At 35.0% G+C, this 25,768-nt stretch overlaps 1 protein-coding gene across 1 annotated transcript in view; it reads left to right on the forward strand.

Annotated features, from left to right (window-relative positions):
• Positions 1 to 16,612: 16,612 nt before the first annotated feature.
• LOC117341639 (nuclear receptor corepressor 2-like) overlaps positions 16,613 to 25,768 on the forward strand; it is a 29,816-nt gene continuing 20,660 nt past the window's right edge. The window contains exons 1-7 of the mRNA XM_033903498.1: positions 16,613 to 16,766; positions 18,294 to 18,388; positions 18,760 to 18,852; positions 19,239 to 19,367; positions 19,685 to 19,761; positions 22,814 to 22,902; positions 23,512 to 25,694. Coding sequence (XP_033759389.1) covers positions 16,622 to 16,766; positions 18,294 to 18,388; positions 18,760 to 18,852; positions 19,239 to 19,367; positions 19,685 to 19,761; positions 22,814 to 22,902; positions 23,512 to 25,694 — 2,811 coding nt within the window. The 5' untranslated portion in view covers positions 16,613 to 16,621. The remainder of the gene's footprint in view (positions 16,767 to 18,293; positions 18,389 to 18,759; positions 18,853 to 19,238; positions 19,368 to 19,684; positions 19,762 to 22,813; positions 22,903 to 23,511; positions 25,695 to 25,768) is intronic.

Raw genomic sequence — 25,768 nt, forward strand, 5'->3', positions numbered from 1 at the left:
GGTATATTGTGTCGTCGTGTGTTGATACCGTGGTATACAGTGTCGTCGTGTGTTGATACTGTGGTATATTGTTGTCGTCGTGTGTTGATAGCGTGGTATATTGTGTCGTCGTGTGTTGATAGTGTGGTATATTGTGTCGTCGTGTGTTGATACTGTGGTATATTGTGTTGTCGTGTGTTGATACTGTGGTATATTGTGTCGTCGTGTGTTGATAGCGTGGTATATTGTGTCGTCGTGTGTTGATACTGTGGTATATTGTGTCGTCGTGTGTTGATACTGTGGTATATTGTGTCGTCGTGTGTTGATACTGTGGTATATTGTGTCGTCGTGTGTTGATACTGTGGTATATTGTGTCGTTGTGTGTTGATACTGTAGTATATTGTGTCGTCGTGTGATGATACTGTGGTATGATTTGTCACTGTGCTGATGTGGCATATTTTGTCCGTCTCCGACTAACATTGATTTAATACTCAGCTGTTTGAATTAAATATTAATTTGAAGGGTCGCTGTAGATATCTAGACAATGTTCACAGAGAGATGAATTAATATATACCATTACAGACTTAATGATGTAATTGGAATCTGATCACTAAGCGTTAATGGACTGGTATCAAATTAATTTTCTCTGTGTCTTCATTCTGTGTAACTGAAAGTGTATGTAGTCTATGTATCTGTCTACGGGTACCATTTTTTTTATTGATCTATTTATTTATTTATCTGGAAAGAAATTAAAAACAAACAAGCAAAAATAAATGAATGAGTAAATAAACAAAAACACGCATTACAAACATGCAATAATAATTGATCATATTTAGAGAAGCCAGTCTTTTAGTGCTAAACTGTTTGACAGAAAGCAGTGGGATAGATAAAATGAATTATTAAAAAAAACTATATCACTATAAAATACAATTTTCTTCCTCGTAGGTTGGATCACAATCACAAGGTTGTCAACCGGTTAATGCTCTTGATTAAGAAACAGTGAATTAGATATTCTCTAAATTTCATACTAATTCCATGGCTGTTATAACGATTCTGGAATTACATATCGTTTCCTCTTCTGCAGCGTAATTTGTAATAGATTAACAATAAACCTTCAAATGTCTCCGTTTATAATTTAAATGTTAAAACCTCAAATTGTATTCTGAAAATCCAAGGTTATATATTTTTTTTTTACCTCGGGTTATCATCGGTTACAATCACCGTGACGTCACACTACATAATAAAACCTGATAACCGCCACGCTACGTTCACACATTAACTATAAAACCGTTGTATTGCTTCATTGAATAAATTACAAGTCTTTTCTTTCATGTTACAGGAGTTGTCTAGACATGTTTACGAAAATAGTTTTGAATAGCATCTGTGGTCATGACAACGTAACCGTCGTCAACAACAGTGCTGGCGATACGGAGGAAATACCCTCGGGCTATTTATAGAGGTTTTAAAAGGATAGTCTATGTTTATGACATTACGTTTGACAAGATGACGACGCCATATTAAATGGGCTGCTTAAGTTTGTTTTTATGTTTAGCTCGTCAAATGAACCTGTATCTGACCCGGAAAAATCGGGTGATTTCAGTGGGGTACATATGTAGAAACTGTCGTTCTGATTTATCAAAAGATAACGCTATAACGAAAGCATCACAGCGATGATATACGATTCTTTGTTCTCCTATCGTTCACGGAATTGTCTCCAATTTACTTACTTCCCTATCAACCCCTAGATTGGTACAGATCGCACGTTCTTGCAACAATACAATGATGTCACAGCGACAATATACGTCATGACAACTATTTAATGACGTAACGGCGACCTTATCATTTAATCTACTCTGCACAATCTGTGTGAAAATCCGTTTTTATTGACGAACTCTTTTCTCTTAGAAATTATTACGCCGCTGTACCAGCCAACCAAATGAAACGTTACAAACGGCGACGTCAATTTTTACGTTATGGGTTGATAACATAAATTTGTAAGTCAATGGAAATGAATGTCATAAGCAAGATTGAATTATTTGCAACTGTTCACAATTTGTATCAATAGTATTGCTTTTCAATATTTTCAAAAGGCTTCTGGTACCGTGTGGATGTTGAAACAAAGAAAAATGCATTAAATGTACGTTATTAATGGCACTTCGCAGTATCAATCTTTGTAGTGTCCCTACAAACCACGACTCCAGTAAGTACTGTTTACGACTGTAGGGGTGGTTTGAAGGACTTTCATGACAACCAATTACAGGCAGAGATGGTGGTAAATCGAATCTACCACCAGAAGGATAAGTCCGTATTACCCTGACGTTTTATTGACCTTTAATATCGGTGTCGATATGATACGTCAAGAAAACGTCAGAATAACTCGCACTTTAGGAGGAACGTGATAATTCGTCACGTCCTTTTTCAGTCTGAACCAGTTCACACACAAATAACAAGAGTATACTCCGCCTACGGAAATCACAATACTGATCACTTCACATATAAAATGTTTAGAATAATACTATAATGCCGTCCCAACATCATCACATCTGTTAATATTATACCAATAAATTTACCACTATAAATCAATATAACTATCCCTGTAGAGTGGTAAATTATTAACTCGGGCGATCAATCTGTCAGCAAACCGGATATCAATAAACCAGTCTACCGGGAATTTTATCTATGAAACGACAGGTATCCAATCAACCAATCAACTAGTTAAAAAGCACGTACACTGTAGGTAACAAATTAGCCAACCAATCAAACGACATGTAACAAATTAGCCAACCAATCAAACGACATGTAACAAATTAACCAACCAATCAAACGACATGTAACAAATAAACCAACCAATCAAATGAAAGAAAACCTAAACTCCAATCAACTAATCAGAAGGCATATAAGTTACATATTAGTTAACCAATCAAATGTCGTGTAACAAATTAACCAACCAATCAAGCGACAGAAAATCTACATACCAAGCAAACGACAAAAACCCTACAAACCAAGTCACTAATCAAACGACAGGTTAGGAACAAATATTGAAACCAATCAACGGAACAACCACCTGGAAACACAGCATCCAACCAATAAACCAACCCATCCATCATATAACAGAACATAAGCCTGGAGCATTTGGTAAACACGCTACCAAACAAATACTATTTAATGTTGTATCCCAACAACGAACAAGGCTGCCATAATACCACCGCTAACAGACGAAACAAACAACTAAGTAGTAAACAAAAAAATCCAAACAACATACCTTGAGGCGTAGTGCATAGTAAACGTACCATGTAACAGCTGATTTTAATCAGATTGTATCAATCAATGCCAGATATGGACAAATAGTGAACCGGCTCAACGAAGTCTACAACCAAACAAACGAGACTACAACCAAGTCATAAGAATGATGACGTCATATAATACAATGGAAACCAAATACCATATAATGATAAATTCAAATAGTATAGTGATGAAAAATATATAAAATATTGAAACTATCAATCCATTTACATATGTAGTATGTTTATGCCATAAGTGACCGCTATGGATTTCCATACTATTATATTATTTGAATATCTTAATAGTAATATGTAGCAAAAGCTATTATCGAAAAAAAAGCAAAACGAGAACACTGGGAAAGAGAATATAGAACACACCCAAAAGGTAATCATATCAACACGCCACCAGCCGTGGTCAACACGCCACCAGCCTTGGTCAACACGCCACCAGCCGTGGTCAACACGCCACCAGCCTTGGTCAACACGCCACCAGCCGTGGTCAACACGCCACCAGCCGTGGTCAAAACGCCACCAGCCTTGGTCAACACGCCACCAGCCGTGGTCAACACGCCACCAGCTTTGGTCAACACGCCACCAGCCTTGGTCAACACGCCACCAGCCGTGGTCAACATGCCACCAGCCTTGGTCAACACGCCACCAGCTTTGGTCAACACGCCACCAGCCGTGGTCAACACGCCACCAGCCTTGGTCAACACGCCACCAGCCGTGGTCAACATGCCACCAGCCTTGGTCAACACGCCACCAGCTTTGGTCAACACGCCACCAGCCGTGGTCAACATGCCACCAGCCGTGGTCAACACGCCACCAGCCTTGGTCAACACGCCACCAGCCGTGGTCAACACGCCACCAGCCGTGGTCAACACGCCACCAGCCTTGGTCAATACGCCACCAGCCGTGGTCAACCCGCCACCAGCCTTGGTCGTGTGGTATCGTGGATAAGCCGCCCTAAAGTGGAAACAATTTTAGCAAGCCTATCAATCACTATTCAATTTAACACAAGTCTCCTAATCAATTACTAGTATGTGCAATGGTGTCATTTGCTAAGCTGTTTGTTAATTTTAACAAAGCATGCGATAAAATGTTTTTTTCCGGAAAACCTGCGCAGCTCTTGTTGATAACATGTGTTGCATAAAACAGCCTTTCGGCAAAGTATGCGATAAAATGCTTATTTCTGGAGAAGCGTTCACATTGATTTTTTTTTTTTTTGACATTTAAATGCAAATATCATACAAATATAGCATATCAAGAGGTACATTCCCACATAAGATGTTATACTTTATTCCAACTATCACAAACTATTGAGAACCCTGAACATACCAAGAAGATTGTTTTAGGGGGAAATCGGATCAGTCAACATTCAACCAAACAACCTTGTGTGTTCTGACAGCACCCGAGCAAACATTTAACCAAGCAACCACGTGTTCAGGCAGTTACAACAATAGCCAAGAAGAGAAACAGAAATAAAGTAAAAATACCGAATAACTCAACATTCAACCAAGTAAAGAAACGGGAATTAAGTGGAAGCGCTTAGCTTAATAACTCATTATTCAGCTCACACTAACCACGTTTTGAAATAAAGTAAAACAACCACCTAATAACCCAACATTCAACCAAGCAATGCACGATTCTTTAATAATTCATCCTAATGTTCGTGCAGTTAACTCCTTTCGTACTTCTAGCATGTATGTTTCTATTTATAGAATAAAACTATATATAACACGTCATAGATATCGGCTGATACAGAACAATTTATTACAACTATAATATCATGATTAAAAAGATACCACGGATGAATTGATTTATCAACTTGACAATCCAATTTGCACGGCCATTGTAATACTTTTTAATTATTTGGATGTATACATATACATTCAATAATCAATATTCAATCGAGGTTCCAAGTGTCTGTACACTTTTTGTGAATTTTCATTGTTCATTATTCGTAACTATGACTTTTCCTCTTTGTTTTTCGTCACTATACCCTTCGCCAAACTCTATGTGGTTTTATTGATGTCACGTTTTCAGAAGTTAGAGTAAAGGACTGATTAGTGACAAAAGCCCAGTATACTGTATATAATCAAATTAATATAAGATAAATATTTCCAAGCAGTCAGACTCCTAGAGCTTTCCTTTACAATATAAATCAGCAAATCAAGTAAGCAAAAATCCACCACACTAACTAAGAAACGAGAAACAATATAACAAAATATACAATGTAACAATATACACGATGTAACAATATACACGATGTAACAATATACACAATGTAACAATATACACGATGTAACAATATACACAATGTAACACTATACACAATGTAACAATATACACAATGTAACAAAATACACAATGTAACAATATACACGATGTGACAATATACACAATGTAACAATATACACAATGTAACAATATACACAATGTAACAATATTCACGATGTAACAATATACACAATGTAACAAAATACACGATGTAACAATATACACGATGTAACAATAACCACAATGTAAACAATATACACAGTGTAACAATATACATAAGTGTAACAATATACATAATGTAACAATATACACATTGGTACAATATACACAATGTTACAGATCTTTAGACACACATGAACACATCAAGTTTGGATATCTGATCATTTAGACAAACTACAACTAATTATAGTTAACAACGACAAATACGCCAACAATACGTCCGTAATCAATTAAAATAATATCAAATATGTCGGCTTAACTTCCAAATCAGACAGAAACAATTCAGTACACAATTAATCAAGGCAAATTGATCGAGTTCACATAGATATACATTAATCCACCTTGAGTTAATAACGCAGAATTTCCTATTCGGGTTAGTCTGACCTTTAACCATCCAACCTTAACTGAACACCACCGAAATCTAACCAGGTTCAGAACTTGATGTAAGGTTGTATGAATGTAAACTAATCCCTTGAGAAGTTTAAGAGGTGTCTTGTATAAAAACAGAGCAATTACTACACACCACGTGTATTAAGTAGTGGAGGGGTATAGTAAGACAACTAGTCAGATAAACAACTAGTCATATAGACAACTAGTCAGATAGACAACTAGTCAGATAGACAACTAGTCAGATAAACAACTAGTCAGATAGACAACTAGTCAGATAGACAACTAGTCAGATAAACAACTAGTCAGATAAACAACTAGTCAGATAAACAACTAGTCAGATAAACAACTAGTCAGATAGACAACTAGTCAGATAAACAACTAGTCAGATAAACAACTAGTCAGATAGACAACTAGTCAGATAAACAACTAGTCAGATAGACAACTAGTCAGATAAACAACTAGTCAGATAGACAACTAGTCAGATAGACAACTAGTCAGATAAACAAATAAGAACGTTATCGACGAGACAACTAGTTAATAGCCAAAATAATTAACGTATTATTAGCTAAACTCTTCAACCAATTGATTAACCAACTATAATGTACGAAATAACAACACATCTCACCAATCAACCAACCAAACAACCAACAAACCTACCAATCTCACCAACCGACCAACCAACCAACCGACCACCCACAAACAAACAAACAAACAAACAAACCAACCAACCAACCAACAAACAACAACAAACCAAACCAACAAACAAACAAACCAACCAACCAACCAACCAACTAACCAAACCAACTAACCAACTAACCAACCAACCAACCAACCAACCAACTAACCAAACCAACCAACCAATCCGACCAACCAACTAACCTACCAAACAATTATTGTATTAACAACTTAATTCATCAACCCGTCGGTCTATTAAGGTATTAACACCTCGGCTCGTCACTACATCAGCTAACTAATCTAACCAGACTCTTTATCAATCAGTGAATCATTTGATACCGGACGTAAATGTGTCAATCAAACAATCACGTGATCAATCAAGTGATCTAACTACAATCATCAGTACAGTATAGTCACCAATACACAACTAAAGATTTACCATATCAAAACAATGTATCTACAGTAACAAACAAGAAGTCACACATTACAATCCTACTATTGCAGTTAGCAGCTTATTAAATATGTCGTGTCTATACAAGTACGTTAACCAGGTAAGTGTACCTTTTATATGTCCATCACGTGCATGCAATTTCGTTCTGATGTGTTTCGTTATAAAAGCAATGACAAAATCGGCACCTCATTACACTGGCTTTTCTGTGAATAGCTGTCGCGACAACAATGGTTTATTGTTTTATTCTTCAGACGTGTGTATTACAGCATCAATCATGATGTTGTTCACGAGGTTGTGTGGCAGTTTTAACACTCTGAATGACACTTAAACAACTGTATAAACTGATGGAATTGTAAATAAATGAACACTCCAGACAACTAATTCTCATGCAGGTAGCATTTCAAACTCAGCAACAATCATTTTAATAATGTAGCGGTGGACACAAACTATGTAATACAGGAACAAGTAACCACTAAAGATTGATATTCAATCGAATATAAAGGCAATAAAAATGAACCAAGCTACCGACCAAGAAACAAAACAACAAAAAACAAAACAACCATTAACGAAAGAAAACAACCATTAACGAAAGAAAACAACCATTAACGAAAGAAAACAACCATTAACGAAACAAAACAACCATTAACGAAACAAAACAACATCAAGCACAACATGAAGCGAAGCAAAACAGCTATGAACGAAACGAAACAAAACCACAACAAACGAAACAAAACCACAACAAACGAAACAAAACATCGATTAAACGAAACAAAACATCGATCAACGAAACAAAACATCGATCAACGAAACAAAACATCGATCAACGAAACAAAACATCGATCAACGAAACAAAACAAAAATGTTCATTATTTTTGTTTTGTTTTAGCTGTTTGCCTGATAATATAGTCTGCAGCGTTTGAATTCCCTAAATTACTAGATACATGTACATTACAAATGTAGATGTATAGCAATTGCAACTTGCATCAAATTGACTACATATAAAACATCCAAAATTTCTTTTTTGTTTTTGTTTTTGTGCTGTTACTTCAAACTATCGTAAAAATATTATCGTTCATAAGTTGGCACTTGTGTGGGTATATTTAGAGTACACCAAACATTGTGATAATGGCAAACTTATTATATTACATCACGTGCTACCTAACATGGTCGGTTGAATCTGAACACGTTCTATATAACAGACGAGGAGACGCTACCATCCTCTACTATATAACAGACGAGGAGACGCTACCATCCTCTACTATATAACAGACGAGGAGACGTTACCATCCTCTACTATATAACAGACGAGGAGACGTTACCATCCTCTACTATATAACAGACGAGGAGACGCTACCATCCTCTACTATATAACAGACGAGGAGACGCTACCATCCTCTACTATATTCCCATAATTCTTAACGTTTTCTTGTCTTTTCTCTTCATTCTTCCAAACGATCAAAACAGAATTTGGACAAAGTTCGTCAACCTGCAGTTTATTTATTTATTTTGACAATATTGATTATTGCCAGTAGTTTTGTGTGTAATAGTTCCGTATGAAGTTGTTTTTATTTCCCTAAATTAGTAATGGGATATCATGATGTAGTTTATTGCCCACACGTCTGTCTGCAGTAAAATAAATTATGCACAAGATATATCATACACTGATCAACTTTGGTTTGTATTTACATCAAATTGTCGTTACATTAGGTTAGACAATTAGATTTTGATGACCATCGGTTAGTCGGTCGGATTTTTGTGATACGTTCTCTGTTCTAAAGTATTCTTAGTTTCTGTACAAAAACCTCGCTAATGAACAGTATCTTTAAATATCAATTCTGTAATAGATACAGTATAACCGAACAATAACATAAAAACGACTTGATACTAGAGGCCAAATGTGATAAAATCCAAAAAGGGGTCGAGAAATAAAAATAGTTCTGCATGAATGTTAAAATACAACAGGGTAGGTATATTAGCCAAACAATTAATTATATTTCTGTAACAGAGCGCATGATTAATTCAATTCAAATCACTGCCTCCGCTAGGGATCGAACCCGGGACCTCTGGCTTATTAGTCTTACGCTCAACCGATCTAGCAAAAGAGAAGACCTCCCTAGCCGAGCGGTGTATTTACCAGGGTTTTATTTCTACTTGAAAATAGTATATACAATGTAATCATTTCTTATCATATCAGTCCGTATTTAACGAAGGCTGATTGATAAGTTGTGAGTCTCGTATGGAAGGAGGTACTCAAGGATGTTCTTTTTAAGTCCTACTATTCTCCGAATGTATAGGGCCATGTACCCAAGGACTGGTCTCATTTGCTTAGTTTATATCGACTAGGTAGCACTCTAAAGTAAACACATCTTCGCTAACCAAGGGTTGCTCTACGCTAAGCTCCATGTTATTCTACGCTAAGCTCCATATGTATTTTATATGGAGCTTAGCGTAGAGTAACCCTTGGTTAGCAAAGATGGAGTAAACAAGACAAGCGGCTTTTGCAAAATGGACAAAATCGGTTAGAGTTAGGGTTAGGGTAAAAGAGTCTGTCATTGCCATGGCTGCCATTCACGATTGTGGCTTTAAATTGTTTGAGCATCCGCCTGATTCACCTGATCTCGCTCCATCAGACTTTCCAAAACTGAAAACAGCTATTTCAAGCACCACAACCCTAACCCTAATCCTGATGCAGTGGATGACTTTCTGAACAGCCGAGAAAAGGGGTTCAGAAAAGTGACATTGAGGCTGGCAAAAGTATATAGATACTGAAGGGGATTATGTTGAAAAGTAATAAAATATGTCTGGCAAAATTCAAATCCTTCAATACGAGGCTCACAACTTATCAATCAGCCCTCATACATTATATGCACGTTTTGATATAGAAGGATAAATTATGAAGTTAAATTTGAAGCACTAAGGAGTCAAAGTCACAAGATATCATACAAACTCCCACACGATCTTTTGATGAATAAAAACTGATGGGTTTTTTTCCAGGCCGACGAAGGGTAATGTATGACCGTTCTACACTCCGATCTGGTAGCTGTACTTGTTTTCCCTTTTCCTCGGAGTTAGAAATTGTATGTGAAAATAAGACCACGTTTTATCAAACTATCGAAATAAAAGTTCCATTGAAATGATTCGTTTTGGATATTACACATCATTGTTTATAACACATATGCCGGGCAGAATGCTAACGTATTCAATATCTATGAAAAAATATCAGAATAGTAAAAGATAAAATGTAGATGTATGGAAAAATACGCATGTTACTCTATGTAAAAGACAGTGACACAATCATTACCATTTATAATCTCAGAATGGTTTTTCTATCGTGGAATCTATTATTTCAGTCATGTTTAAAAATGGTTAACCCTGTTTCTACCCTCAAACCGCATTTTTATTTTATTTTTTAATAATTTGACAGAATGTGATAATACGGATTTCATTAATTACGCAACTTATCAATGAAACAATAATTTAACTGTGCTTATAAATATAGATATATCAAATGAAACATAAATACATATATGAATGTTAATATTTTGAATCAGTAGGATATGTAATTTTGTGAAAATGTCACAAGGGATTTTTGTGATAAAACGTATACATATGTAGTACTAAAGCTTACTACGGGACACTTCGGGTTTGTATCGGATAGTCTATATTAACCCGGCCGTACACTTTAAACCAATCACTCATTCTAACTGAAAAAAACACCGAAAAAAACTTGGACACACACATAAATATATTCATTAAAACATGTACATTAATCTATAGATATTTAGATATACATATGTACAAATATTTACCTCCGTCTAGCGGCAATACGAGGAGTAAACACAGCGTGCAGGTGAGAAGGAATCGGTGGTATTCCATGTCCGTGCACTGACTGAAACTAGTAATCTAGAATCTATTACGGACTGTCATGGAAATATGGCATGTTACCATGCATTTCCACACACTGTTAGAATGTTCCTTGTCCGCGTTAGGTTAAAAGTCACACGTGACGGTCCTCGTGCTGTCGTCTGTGTACGACTGCGACAGTTAGTAGCGACACTGCAGTGTTATCACGATTAAGTATAAACCAGTACCTACCATCACAGGTAACCAATCAGTGAGGCTGAAAGCTCTCGGGTACAATTATCTCCCAGATCGATGTCAGTAGTACACAGTAACATCAGAAGAAACAACGTTTGATGTAATCATAAAAATGTTAAAAGTCGCAGTGCCCGTAGCACATATAGAAAATTAGTAAGATATGTCAGTAGCGCGTGTCTCTATAGCGAGGTAGCAAGCCTAGTATTAAATGTAAAACGTCTGAAGATGTCTGATGAAAACGCTAAATGCTTCATTAGGGACAAAGTGTTTCCGATTGTGATATTAAATATACAGTCATATTCTGAAAGAAAAATGTTAAATGTAACATATGTATCCAATATTAGTTCTGTCAAAGTCCGAGTGGTTATAAATCAAATTATTTCCATGTAAAGGTGTTTTAACGTTTTAAAGATTAGACACTAGTATATATGAGTTGCAATACCACCAAATGAAACCCACTGATTGGTTAGGTAATGCGTATGCTCAGTATTGGTGTTGGAAATGAAAATAGGAATCATATTGTCCTCCTCTGTTTGGCCATAGTTTTATCAAAATCAAAGAGTTACGAAACTGATTTAATGATGGCGTCGATATACACCTCCATATGTATTAAATCCAATTCCATTTTATTCCGCATGTTTTACAGCTGATAGGACAATAGTATATAATAAACGTAAAAGAACAAATACGTCCACTTTTACTCGTTCCATCATACACGCTACATAATCATTCTTGATACCAATTTACATTTAATTAGACATATTATAAAAATCATTACCATATATATCTATACATTAACTAGACATATTAAATAAAATCAATACCATATATATCAAAACATTAACTAGACATATCATAAAAATCATTACCATATACTGTATATCTATACATTAACTAGACATTATAAAAATCATTACCATAAATATCTATACATTAACTAGACATATTATAAAAATCATTACCATATATATCTATACATTAACTAGACATATCATAAAAATCATTACCATATACTGTATATCTATACATTAACTAGACATTATAAAAATCATTACCATATATATCTATACATTAACTAGACATATTATAAAAATCATTACCATATACTAGACATATTATAAAAATCATTACCATATATATATCTATACATTAACTAGACATATTATAAAAATCATTACCATATATATCTATACATTAACTAGACATATTATAAAAATCATTACCATATACTAGACATATCATAAAAATCATTACCATATATATCTATACATTAACTAGACATATCATAAAAATCATTACCATATATATCTATACATTAACTAGACATATTATAAAAATCATTACCATATACTAGACATATTATAAAAATCATTACCATATATATCTATACATTAACTAGACATATTATAAAAATCATTACCATATACTGTATATCTATACATTTACTAGACATATCATAAAAATCATTACCATATATATCTAAACATTAACTAGACATATTATAAAAATCATTACCATATATATCTATACATTAACTAGACATATTATAAAAATCATTACCATATATCCCCCTGCAGGTAGGGCGTAAGAATTGTACCTGCTGCCCCCATTGCATGATCGTAACAGGCGACTAAATTTGGGATCTTATCTTTTCTCTTCTTGATTAACAACTTTCTTCTTCCTAACGTCTCCCTTGACACTGCCTCACTTTTGGCCTTTAGTTGAGCGTTCGCCCCTGTGAGGAAGGCTTTGGGTTCTGTCCCCTGGCCGAGACATACCAGAGTCTTTAAAAATGGTAGTTGCTGCTTCTGCTTAGCGCTCAGCATACAAGGAGTGGGACGACTGGTTCGCCCGTTGTCAGTATAATGTGACCGGGTGGGGTGTCCTGCTGGGTGTCTTCGGCAGTATGCTTCAGTGAGGTAGCACTATAAATCGGCAAAAGTTCCGGCCTATCACAAGAAGACTTGACACGAACATACCGCAGCCTCCCAAAACACACATACGCACTCACCACACGCATGCATGTCGCACGCACGGGAGGCCGTCCTTAAATGACCTTAGATGTTAATAGGACGTTAAACAAAATAAACCAAACCAAACCAATCATTACCATATATATCTATGCATTAACTAGACATATTATAAAAATCATTACCATATATATCTATGCATTAACTAGACATATTATAAAAATCATTACCATATATATCTATACATTAACTAGACATATTATAAAAATCATTACCATATATATCTATACATTAACTAGACATATTATAAAAATCATTACCATATATATCTATACATTAACTAGACATATTATAAAAATCATTACCATATATATCTATACATTAACTAGACATATTATAAAAATCATTACCATATATACCTATACATTAACTAGACATATTATAAAAATCATTACCATATATATCTATACATTAACTAGACATATTATAAAAATCATTACCATATATATCTAAACATTAACTAGACATATTATAAAAATCATTACCATATATATCTAAACATTAACTAGACATATTATAAAAATCATTACCATATATATCTATACATTAACTAGACATATTATAAAAATCATTACCATATATCTGAAATACATATTTTCTGAATTATAAGTTGCTATATTAAGAACGTTTCTAGTTAGTTATCACAACTGAGTGAATCCCAACATACGAGAATTTCTCATGTAACATCGCTGGATTAATTGATTAAATTAATAATCATAATTGCACTGAACTACGAAAGGCGGTTGGGACCATTTTCGTAGAAGAAAATAACATTTTTTTCGCGTTATCACGCGAAACTAACGCATTATATCGCGAAACTTTCGCGCAACAACGCGAAACTAACGCGTTATATCGCGAAACTTTCGCGTTATTACGCGAAACTAACGCGTTATATCGCGAAACTTTCGCGCAATAACGCGAAACTAACGGGTATTATTATATGACTGTGATTTTTCGCCTTTCCTGATTAGCCAATTCTAAACATTCTCACTTTGCTCAAATATTATTATCAACCCCGAATCCGCGATACAGAGTGATATAACCACCCAATAACTCGAGTTCGTACCCAAATATAATAACAAGGGACTTTCCTGCAATCCGTGACGTCAAACCAGGGTGACATAACAATCCAACAACTCGAGTACGCACCCAAATATAGTAACAAGGGAATTTCCAACTATCCGTGGCGTCAAAAATGTATGCTTACATGTACATGTAGGTATGTGCTCCCGGACAGAGTTTAATAGACTGAATTCTTAAATGTATTAGTATTTACATTTTGTTGAATTTTAAGCAATATTAAATAATGAAGTTTAAATTAATTGCTGACTTTGACTTATTAATTGTCATTTTGAACTTTTCTTCAGTCGATCACTATTATTTATTCATTCCTATGACAGGTAATGATATATATTATGTTATTTATTATTGTATATTCGTTCTGATATTTTTGACATCTCTAATAGCAAGACTTCACGTTCGGTATGAATAGGCCATACACAGATAATCACAATTTAATAATATATTCTCAACAAGATATAATCAGATGATCCTTTGGAAGAAGAATGTTGATGAGACGTCATTGTTGAAGTAATCGCTGTCACGTGACTAGAATAATTTAGATGTACATAGAGGATATCTAACAGTGTCTTCAGTAATACCAAATATATTTCACGAGTGGGGCTAATATTTTGATATTTTTCACGAGTGCGCAGCACGAGTGAAAAATATCAAAATATTAGCCACACGAGTGAAATATATTTGGTTTTACTGAAGACACTGTTAGATATTCTGTTTATTACATTTTTTTATCAACGAAAACCCTACCCCGTATGCTTACTAGGACTACAGCGATAATTTGTAAACAAAAAAAGTAGTTTCCCCTGTCTAGTTGCTGACATATATGTCGGGCTTTCTGATTGGTCAATTATTTTGGTATTTTCTAATCATTAATTTGATTGGTCAAATCAGCAAAAGTGATATTTTTCACTAGTGAAAAATATCACTTTTATAGAATGAATACTTTTTGATATTTCACTGGTAAAAATGTAATAAAGCTGTGTATTATTCTCAGATGAGTTTTGAGGTGACTCAGCCGGACTCAGCTGATCTACAGGATGTGAGGTGATAAGCTACTACCCGACCAGTTTGTGACATGCTGAATACATACTACCCTATAGCTTATTATATATTAGAAAACGTAACAGTTAAATTATTATCAGTCTGCATTCATTAGTGTATGGATCTATGTTAGCGATATAGAGGACATCCATACTCATATAAATTAGATTAGAGATTTGCGTTAACGGGTCCAGCAAGCAATGTATAAGAAATGTGTTTTCACATTTTTTTTTCACGGACGTCCCTGCATAGTCATTTGAAAATCCCTCCCTTCTCTCCGCTCTTTAGCCAAGTTAGAAATACCTAGGTCTGAGTTCACACGGCTTCGTTTATATAAATGCTATGCTTACAGTGATCAACTTACCACCTATAACTATCAACTTAGTAATCATATTTTCTGGTATTTCACATCTATTCATATTTACTTACACATCATAATGGTTAATTAATAAATAATTTATTACTTAGACCAGTCTTGATTACTTTAAACATTCAACAGCACAGTTCCCTTCCACATTCCAAGTTGTGTGGTCATATATTAGACGATTGTCCTTTATATTACCGTGCAGTAAATTGTCGGAATTGAACAAATTAATATATATTTATTTGCCCCACAATAACATACTAGTCTAAATGGTGAAACTGTTAAGAGGAACGCCTTGAAAATTCTAAAATAAGACCTACGTTAGGATTTATCATTATTTCCCCATTTATGATGCATATTTTGTGATAGTATTGTTCTACGAAGGAGTTAGATGAGGGGCTAAGTATAAGTCAGTTGATAGAAATTGTACACGCACCGCATATGCAACTATCGTCTGTTAAAAGTATAGATTTCTGGAACGGATTATAGTCGGTGCTTTGTTTACAGCAAAGGTGAAGGCAGCTAAAATAGCCTAGCTTTGTATTCATAGTTTAGTTTCGTATCACGTGGGATGCGTTAATGCTGTAATTATATATTAAGAATTCATAAATGCTAAATTGAATTAAACATAGAGTAAATCTACAAATTAATAAGATTTATAGGTCATTTTAATAACAAAAATTTAGTTATTTATAAAAAGTTATGTCTACTTGCAATCATTAGCATAATCAAGATGGCGGCTGCATCAGAAGCGATCTGCCACAGTGATCCTAACTTCGCCGTTATTTGCTCGTTTCTCGACAAATATGGCGAGAGATTGGGACTTGCAGAGACTTCTCATGTAGATCTGCAGAATTGGATTGAAGACACAAAGCATGGTATGTTGTGATCTTTGCAAACATCCGTTATACTTTAGATATTATTGAGGCCGACATAGCATTTTCATTGTTTTTGAATGTAAATTGACGACTTTTGTAAATCGACTCCAGTCAGTATATCTACATTTGAAGACCCGCAACACATCCTTTTAGAAACTGAACCACATTTTTAAATCAATGCATAAAATATCATTGATATTTTCTGGATCATTTTATATCATTACACGATAACAAATGTCTGAAATATCATCAATGATGCTTTCCGGTGGAGTTAAGCAAACAAACACCGAAGCCTCAAAATTAAAGGAAATGTCTAGGATTTATTTCGCATTTGTGGTTAATTAAATTATTTACAGTGATATCGTCTTAATTTACATAATATGACATGACTGCCATTGATGATAATGAAATCATAATTCTATAATATGTAAATATGTATGTTTTGATTACAACGCCAGCTCACGCTTTGAGATAAAAGAAATATCAACAAATCACAGTTACCCCCCTTTAGTAATTACCAGCATTACTAATTACAAATAAAAGATCTGTTTATACATGTGTGCATATACATGTATATATTTATGTATATAGATATTATATAAATGTCAAATGTGCAAAAAACAAATGTGTCTCTGTGAATAGGATCACATAATTATAGACATTTACTACACAAATTAAACATATACACATTTCTTAATTCATTAGTAAACCATTGTGTAGTGTCAAGACAAACAATGTTACAGTAATATATTATTTAAATGGAGGAAATTTATGCCAAATATATTGCTTATTCCAATGAATAAGTGTTGAAGAAAATTCCTCTGGATTGGTGAATGTGCCTGCCAAGCCTTTTCACCCAAATCTTTTTGAGTAAAGCTAAAATTCCCTTTAACTTGGATTTAATAGGAGTCTTAATAATAAATAAAGTTAGAAAAGAAAGAGGAAAACAATAATAAAAAAAAACAACAGTCATGCTGAAAAATCTCCTCAACTGTCCACAACCTCCATAAAGGCAGACTTTTATCATATTCATAAAAGATAAGAACATTATTGCAATTGGCATTTATTATAGCCTATTTGTGTATCCTCTTACCTCTTAAATGTTGATATGAGGTACATATGTATTTATAAAATATTTTCTTTATCATCTTTAGACATGCAATTTCTCTCACAGGAAAAACACAACAACAAAAAGACACCAAAAAAAACTGCAAGTTTGCCCAATGCCATCTGAAGAGTCTACCTGTGTTTTAAATGTCATCTATTTGCATACATCTTCCAGAATGTTTTGTTATTGTTTTAATTAAAGTTTGTATCACTAAAATGTTCTACCAACCATATTTCAGTATTTGCTTTTTTTCTTCAAAACTTCACACATTAATAATATATAGATATTGTAATATTAGAAATACATACCATAAAGGGAATTTCTTGATATGAATTGATAATTTGATCCATTCTTATCTTCCTGAATTTGATTTTGTTTTATCAGATAAAATTTTGACTTGATTGTTAATTGTTTTGTAGTGTCATCGTTCCTCATAGATATTCATGTGCGGCTGCTGAGACGTGTTGGAAAGGGTTCTGTCTCAACAGAAAAGTGGGAGCGATATGTTGTCAAGGTGAGGATGGAGAGGCATGATATTGCTACTGCTAGTATAGAGATCAAAAGAAGAAAATAAGTGATTTTAAAGGTTTTGTTGACATATTTTCTACTGTATATGTACATATCTTTTTTAAGCAATTCTTGCACTGAAAGTATTTTGAAGCAATCTTTTTTAAGCAATTCTTGCACTGAAAGTATTTTGAAGCATTTTATGTGTGCTAATACATGTACATCATTGGGTTTAATCTGTTTTAGTTAGATTATGGCCTAAAATTTGAGTGCACCAAAATATGTGGATTTACATTAAGTATTTTCACAGAACTTTGACAAAGAAATATAAAGGTGTGTAAAGGGAAGCTAAGCTGTATGTTTGTTATTTTATTTCAGTACTGTTACACCTATTCAGAAATTGATGCATGGGAGGTGGAAAGATTTGGCTACAAACATTCCAAAACATCAACCAAACTGAAAATTCTTAAGGTAAGATCAATATTCTCCCAAGATTTGTTTTCAAAAGGAGCATTATATTGTTAAATATATGGATGGACCAGGGTACCATTGTATATTTAATTAAAGCAGTGCTATGATTTGGATGTGAAGCCTTTTGGATAGTAGAATTAGTTGGATGAAAATTTAAATCTTTGCACCATTATTGAAGGTTGGATATGGAAGTATAATGTGAAAGGTCATTTGATTTCTTAACAGTTGATCAGAAGAGATGTTCACAGAAGCATTAACCTAGTCAGTAAAAAATATAAAATCTACAAGTTTTTCTAGTGATGACACCCTGAGAACTCTAACACATACCAGTGTTTGATATTCATCTGGACACTTGACACCTACTGACAAACATTTGGTTATTTCAGAACTTATTAGAGAACCAGTTTGACTACAATACAAAGTTCAAAGAGAAGGTAAATGAAGAGGAACCAGTTGCTATGAGATTCCAGCCAATAGGCAGGGATAAAAATGGACTGGCCTACTGGTACATACTTGTAAGTATTACAGAAACTTTTAACAGACTTTTCCTTTAATGTGAAAATGTATTGGTGTCACCTATACGACCACATGGGTCCCCCCCCTCCCCCCCCTCCCCCCCAAATACTCCTGTTTATCTACCATAATATCCTCCTCCCTTCTATGCTCACTTCTGGGCCAACATGTAACTAATATATTTTATAACTTGTTTCATAATTGTCATTATAATTAAAGTAATTAAGTATAGTTATCCTTGTTTAACATGTAAGAAACTCTCTGATATTCATACATACAATAGTTTGAATGCTGGCTTAACGATGTGAGTCTGTTACAGGATAAAGAACAGAACCTGATGGTGTATCGTGAGGATCAGGACGATGTTGATGCAGAGACATGGGAAATAGTGTGCAGGTAAAACATTAACCCCAGGAGAAGTAAGGCTGTTTATCTCACTTATATAAAGGACAGGTAAAACATTAACCCCAGGAGAAGTCAGCCTGTGTAACTCACTTATATAAAGGACAGGTAAAACATTAACCCCAGGAGAAGTAAGGCTGTTTATCTCCACACTTATATAAAGGACAGGTAAAACATTAACCCCAGGAGAAGTAAGCCTGTTTATCTCACTTATATAAAGGACAGGTAAAACATTAACCCCAGGAGAAGTAAGCCTGTTTATCTCACTTATATAAAGGACAGGTAAAACATTAACCCCAGGAGAAGTAAGCCTGTTTATCTCACTTATATAAAGGACAGGTAAAACATTAACCCTAGGAGAAGTAAGGCTGTTTATCTCAGTTATATAAAGGACAGGTAAAACATTAACCCCAGGAGAAGTAAGCCTGTTTATCTCACTTATATAAAGGACGGGTAAAACATTAACCCCAGGAGAAGTAAGCCTGTTTATCTCACTTATATAAAGGACAGGTAAAACATTAACCCCAGGAGAAGTAAGCCTGTTTATCTCACTTATATAAAGGACAGGTAAAACATTGACCCCAGGAGAAGTAAGCCTGTTTATCTCACTTATATAAAGGACGGGTAAAACATTAACCCCAGGAGAAGTAAGGCTGTTTATCTCACTTATATAAAGGACAGGTAAAACATTAACCCCAGGAGAAGTAAGCCTGTTTATCTCACTTATATAAAGGACAGGTAAAACATTAACCCCAGGAGAAGTAAGGCTGTTTATCTCAGTTATATAAAGGACGGGTAAAACATTAACCCCAGGAGAAGTAAGCCTGTTTATCTCACTTATATAAAGGACAGGTAAAACATTAACCCCAGGAGAAGTAAGCCTGTTTATCTCACTTATATAAAGGACAGGTAAAACATTAACCCCAGGAGAAGTAAGCCTGTTTATCTCACTTATCTAAAGGACAGGTAAAACATTAACCCCAGGAGAAGTAAGCCTGTTTATCTCACTTATATAAAGGACAGGTAAAACATTAACCCCAGGAGAAGTAAGCCTGTTTATCTCACTTATATAAAGGACGGGTAAAACATTAACCCCAGGAGAAGTAAGCCTGTTTATCTCACTTATATAAAGGACAGGTAAAACATTAACCCCAGGAGAAGTAAGCCTGTTTAACTCCACACTTATATAAAGGACGGGTAAAACATTAACCCCAGGAGAAGTAAGCCTGTTTATCTCCACACTTATATAAAGGACGGGAAAAACATTAACCCCAGGAGAAGTAAGCCTGTTTATCTCACTTATATAAAGGACAGGTAAAACATTAACCCCAGGAGAAGTAAGGCTGTTTATCTCACTTATATAAAGGACGGGTAAAACATTAACCCCAGGAGAAGTAAGGCTGTTTATCTCACTTATATAAAGGACAGGTAAAACATTAACCCCAGGAGAAGTAAGCCTGTTTATCTCACTTATATAAAGGACAGGTAAAACATTAACCCCAGGAGAAGTAAGGCTGTTTATCTCACTTATATAAAGGACGGGTAAAACATTAACCCCAGGAGAAGTAAGCCTGTGTAACTCACTTATATAAAGGACAGGTAAAACATTAACCCCAGGAGAAGTAAGCCTGTTTATCTCCACACTTATATAAAGGACGGGAAAAACATTAACCCCAGGAGAAGTAAGCCTGTTTATCTCACTTATATAAAGGACAGGTAAAACATTAACCCCAGGAGAAGTAAGCCTGTTTATCTCACTTATATAAAGGACGGGTAAAACATTAACCCCAGGAGAAGTAAGCCTGTTTATCTCACTTATATAAAGGACAGGTAAAACATTAACCCCAGGAGAAGTAAGCCTGTTTAACTCCACACTTATATAAAGGACGGGTAAAACATTAACCCCAGGAGAAGTAAGGCTGTTTATCTCACTTATATAAAGGACAGGTAAAACATTAACCCCAGGAGAAGTAAGCCTGTTTATCTCACTTATATAAAGGACAGGTAAAACATTAACCCCAGGAGAAGTAAGCCTGTTTATCTCACTTATATAAAGGACGGGTAAAACATTAACCCCAGGAGAAGTAAGGCTGTTTATCTCACTTATATAAAGGACAGGTAAAACATTAACCCCAGGAGAAGTAAGCCTGTTTATCTCACTTATATAAAGGACAGATAAAACATTAACCCCAGGAGAAGTAAGGCTGTTTAACTCACTTATATAAAGGACAGGTAAAACATTAACCCCAGGAGAAGTAAGCCTGTTTATCTCACTTATCTAAAGGACAGGTAAAACATTAACCCCAGGAGAAGTAAGCCTGTTTATCTCACTTATATAAAGGACAGATAAAACATTAACCCCAGGAGAAGTAAGCCTGTTTATCTCACTTATATAAAGGACAGGTAAAACATTAACCCCAGGAGAAGTAAGCCTGTTTAACTCCACACTTATCTAAAGGACAGGTAAAACATTAACCCCAGGAGAAGTAAGCCTGTTTATCTCACTTATATAAAGGACAGGTAAAACATTAACCCCAGGAGAAGTAAGGCTGTTTATCTCCACACTTATATAAAGGACAGGTAAAACATTAACCCCAGGAGAAGTAAGCCTGTTTAACTCCACACTTATATAAAGGACAGGTAAAACATTAACCCCAGGAGAAGTAAGCCTGTTTATCTCCACACTTATATAAAGGACAGGTAAAACATTAACCCCAGGAGAAGTAAGCCTGTTTAACTCCACACTTATCTAAAGGACAGGTAAAACATTAACCCCAGGAGAAGTAAGCCTGTTTATCTCACTTATATAAAGGACAGGTAAAACATTAACCCCAGGAGAAGTAAGCCTGTTTAACTCACTTATAAAGAGGACATTTAATTACAACGGTTTGTACTGACATCAGTTTTGTCTGAAACTTAGAAAAAATTGTTTTATGAAATTTTCCCCAATAGAAATCTGTCATCATGAAAAAATAAAAGGTAACCTGATCCTCATTAAAAGTTCATTATTTGTTTTCAAAAAGAAAATATATTAAAAAAATTTCAGAAATAGAACAGAGCTTGCAGTCTTGATAGGGAACCTAGAGAGCAGTATTGGCCTGAAGACTCCAGAGGAAGATAATACAACCAACTCTGGTATGTAGCATCACAATCTCATACACGCCTCCACCTCAACATCAGTATTAAGGACTGTGAAAACAGTTTTCATCTGTACAGAATTTGTCCCCTTTCCTATTGGGGAATCAGCATTCCTCACACCATATTGTAAATTCAATTTATTAGTTTGGTAAGAAGTAAACTTTATCAATGGCATTTATTCAAACAGAATATTGTTGTGGAATGAGAGAATTTCTCTGATGATGAAGCATATTATAATTTGTCAGAGTTTGTAATTTGATACAAAGACGATTCGTTATTAGTCCCCTGCCGTTTGAAAAACGGGGGGACTTAAGGTTTACCCTCCGTCCGTCCGTCTGTCTGTCTGTCTGTCTCACGCAACAGTTATCCGGACAACTCCTTCTAAAGTACTACTCTGATCTTAATGAAACTTGGTATACATGATCAGTATAACATGTAGTTGTGCATCCCACATTTTTTTTCTCGAAAAACCATTTAAAAAAAAATGGGAAATAAATAGGTGCACTTCTAGCTCAGGCAGGGGATTTGTATTGCTGTTGCAATACTATCCATCCTTGTTTAATAATACAAACCTTTTGTCAGTGTGTCATGATATTTATATTACAGGAGACAGTGTAAAAAGTGAAGACAAATCCAACATAAAATCAGAAACATCAGAGGATTCCCTGGACTCAAACCCACCTATTAAAAAGGAGCCAGACAAACAGGCAGAGAATGAACGTTCACCAAAGGTCAAATCTGAATCGGAGGATGAAGTGGATGGTGTCGTAGTTAAAAAAGAGGATAAAACATCACAGAAAGAAGCATCCTCTACACAAATAAAAAAGGAAGCTAACACAGAGGAGGGTGTTATTGAAGTGAAGAAGGAAAAAGTTGAGGAAAAAGAAGGAAGTCATGAAATCTTGAAGGGAAAAGAGAAAAATAGTGAAAAAGGTATTGAAGTGGATGATAAACTTCAGCAAAGTACAGAAAAATCCTCTATATCAGATGTTTCCAAAGGAGGTGATGACAAGGAAGAAAAGGAAGAAGAGACGATGAAAATTGATAATGCAACATTGGAGGATGAAGATAAAATCAAGGGAGATAAGTCTGTCAATGATAAAATAAAGAAATCAAACAGGAAGACAGAAAGTAAAGACAGAAGTACTAAAACAGAAAAGGAAGAACAAGATAAGACTGATATGAAAGAAAAGGAAGGTTCAGTTGAGGATCAAACACCCAAATCTGGTGAATCAAATGAAAATACAAAACCAAACGAACTTGAAACTGGTGTTAAACAACGGGATAGTCCATGTGAAACAAGTGAAATTAAAGACAAGTCAGAAACAGAGCTACCAGAGAACATTAATAAAGATAGCAAAAGTGAAACCAAACTAGATCTGAATAAAGAAAAGAAAACTGGGGTAGACAAAGAAAAAAGTGAGACAATTGACAATGAATCTGGTGATAACAACACTGAAGGAAATTTACAATCTAAGAAAAGTAAAAACAATGATGAACAAAAGTCTGATCCAAAATGTGAAACAGAAAGTACAGATAGCCACAGAAAAGACAAGTCAGAGAAAGACTGTGATAGTACGGGAAAAGAATTAATAAAAACTGATGAAATTAAAGATGGAAAGAGTGAAAACAAGTCAGAAAAAGATAAAAAGGGGGAGAAGGAAGAAAAGAGAAAGAAAAGTGATGACAAAAAATCTCCATTAACAGTAAAAACTGGAGAATCTCATAGTAAGGAAGATAATATCGAAAGTAAGTCGAGCAGTGATGATGTGCCAAAGCGTTCTGACAATAAATTAACAACAGGATCAGTTGATGGTGATGAACAATCCAAACAAACTAGTGATAAAGAACCTACAGATTCCAACAATCAGAAAAAGGAAATTAAGTCTAATGAAAGTAAACAGATTGAAGAAAGTGGGAAACCAGAGAAAGGGCAAGACAGTACACAGAGTGAAGATGTTGAGAACATGCCACAAAAGGATGTGGCATCTGAGGAAAAGCCACCATCTCCTAAACACTCACATGTGGTAGAGACCAGTGATTGTAAAGGACCGATAAAAGATTCTATAGAGGAGAAAGGTGTGAAAGAACCCGAGGAAGAAATGACTGATATAAAAGAGGATGAGACATGCAAGGAAAAGGAGAATAGTGAAGAAAAAATAGATAATATTGAAGATAGTACTGGAATATTACGAAGGAGTTCAAGATCAAGAAAATCAGTACCCCTTCCTCAAGCTCCTCTGCCTGTTGTAAGAAAAGTAGCACCGAAATCCAATAAGAGTAAGGCTAAAAATGATGATAAGATAGAATCCAAAGACAAGAACAAGGAAGAAAATGAAGATGAAAGAGAGGATGAAAACAACACAACAAATACATCTGACATTGTAAAGGAGGCAAAGCATGATAAAGAGGAGGAGGAAAAGCTTAATGGAGATGTATCACTGGACGAGGAAGAGATTTTAACAAAGACTGCTAAAAGTCCGGATAAATCACGCAAGCGACAACTACAACTTGAGGACTCTGTTGATACGTCGTCCGCTGAGCCAGACTCCAAGAAGTTAAAAGGAGGTAAAAAAGCTGCAGCAAAGGGCAAGTCCAAAAAGAGGGTACCAGCTAGAGTCATAGCCACATCCTCCTCCTCTCAGGAAGAGAGTGTGGACAGTGACGATGTTCCCCTGAGTAAGGTAAATCGGAGTGGAGGAAGGACAGCACGAGGAAAGGGCAAAGGAAACGGACGTGGCAGACAGGTGGAAGTTACACCTACCAGGAAAAGTTCTCGACCAGTCAAGGTGATAATTATATATACCAACATTTTATTACTGGTGTAGTTTTATATAGGTGTAAGGGTAGACAACTCCCGTGT

Source organism: Pecten maximus, chromosome 14 (genome assembly GCF_902652985.1).
Source record: "Pecten maximus chromosome 14, xPecMax1.1, whole genome shotgun sequence".
Taxonomy (NCBI): Eukaryota; Metazoa; Mollusca; class Bivalvia; order Pectinida; family Pectinidae; genus Pecten; species Pecten maximus.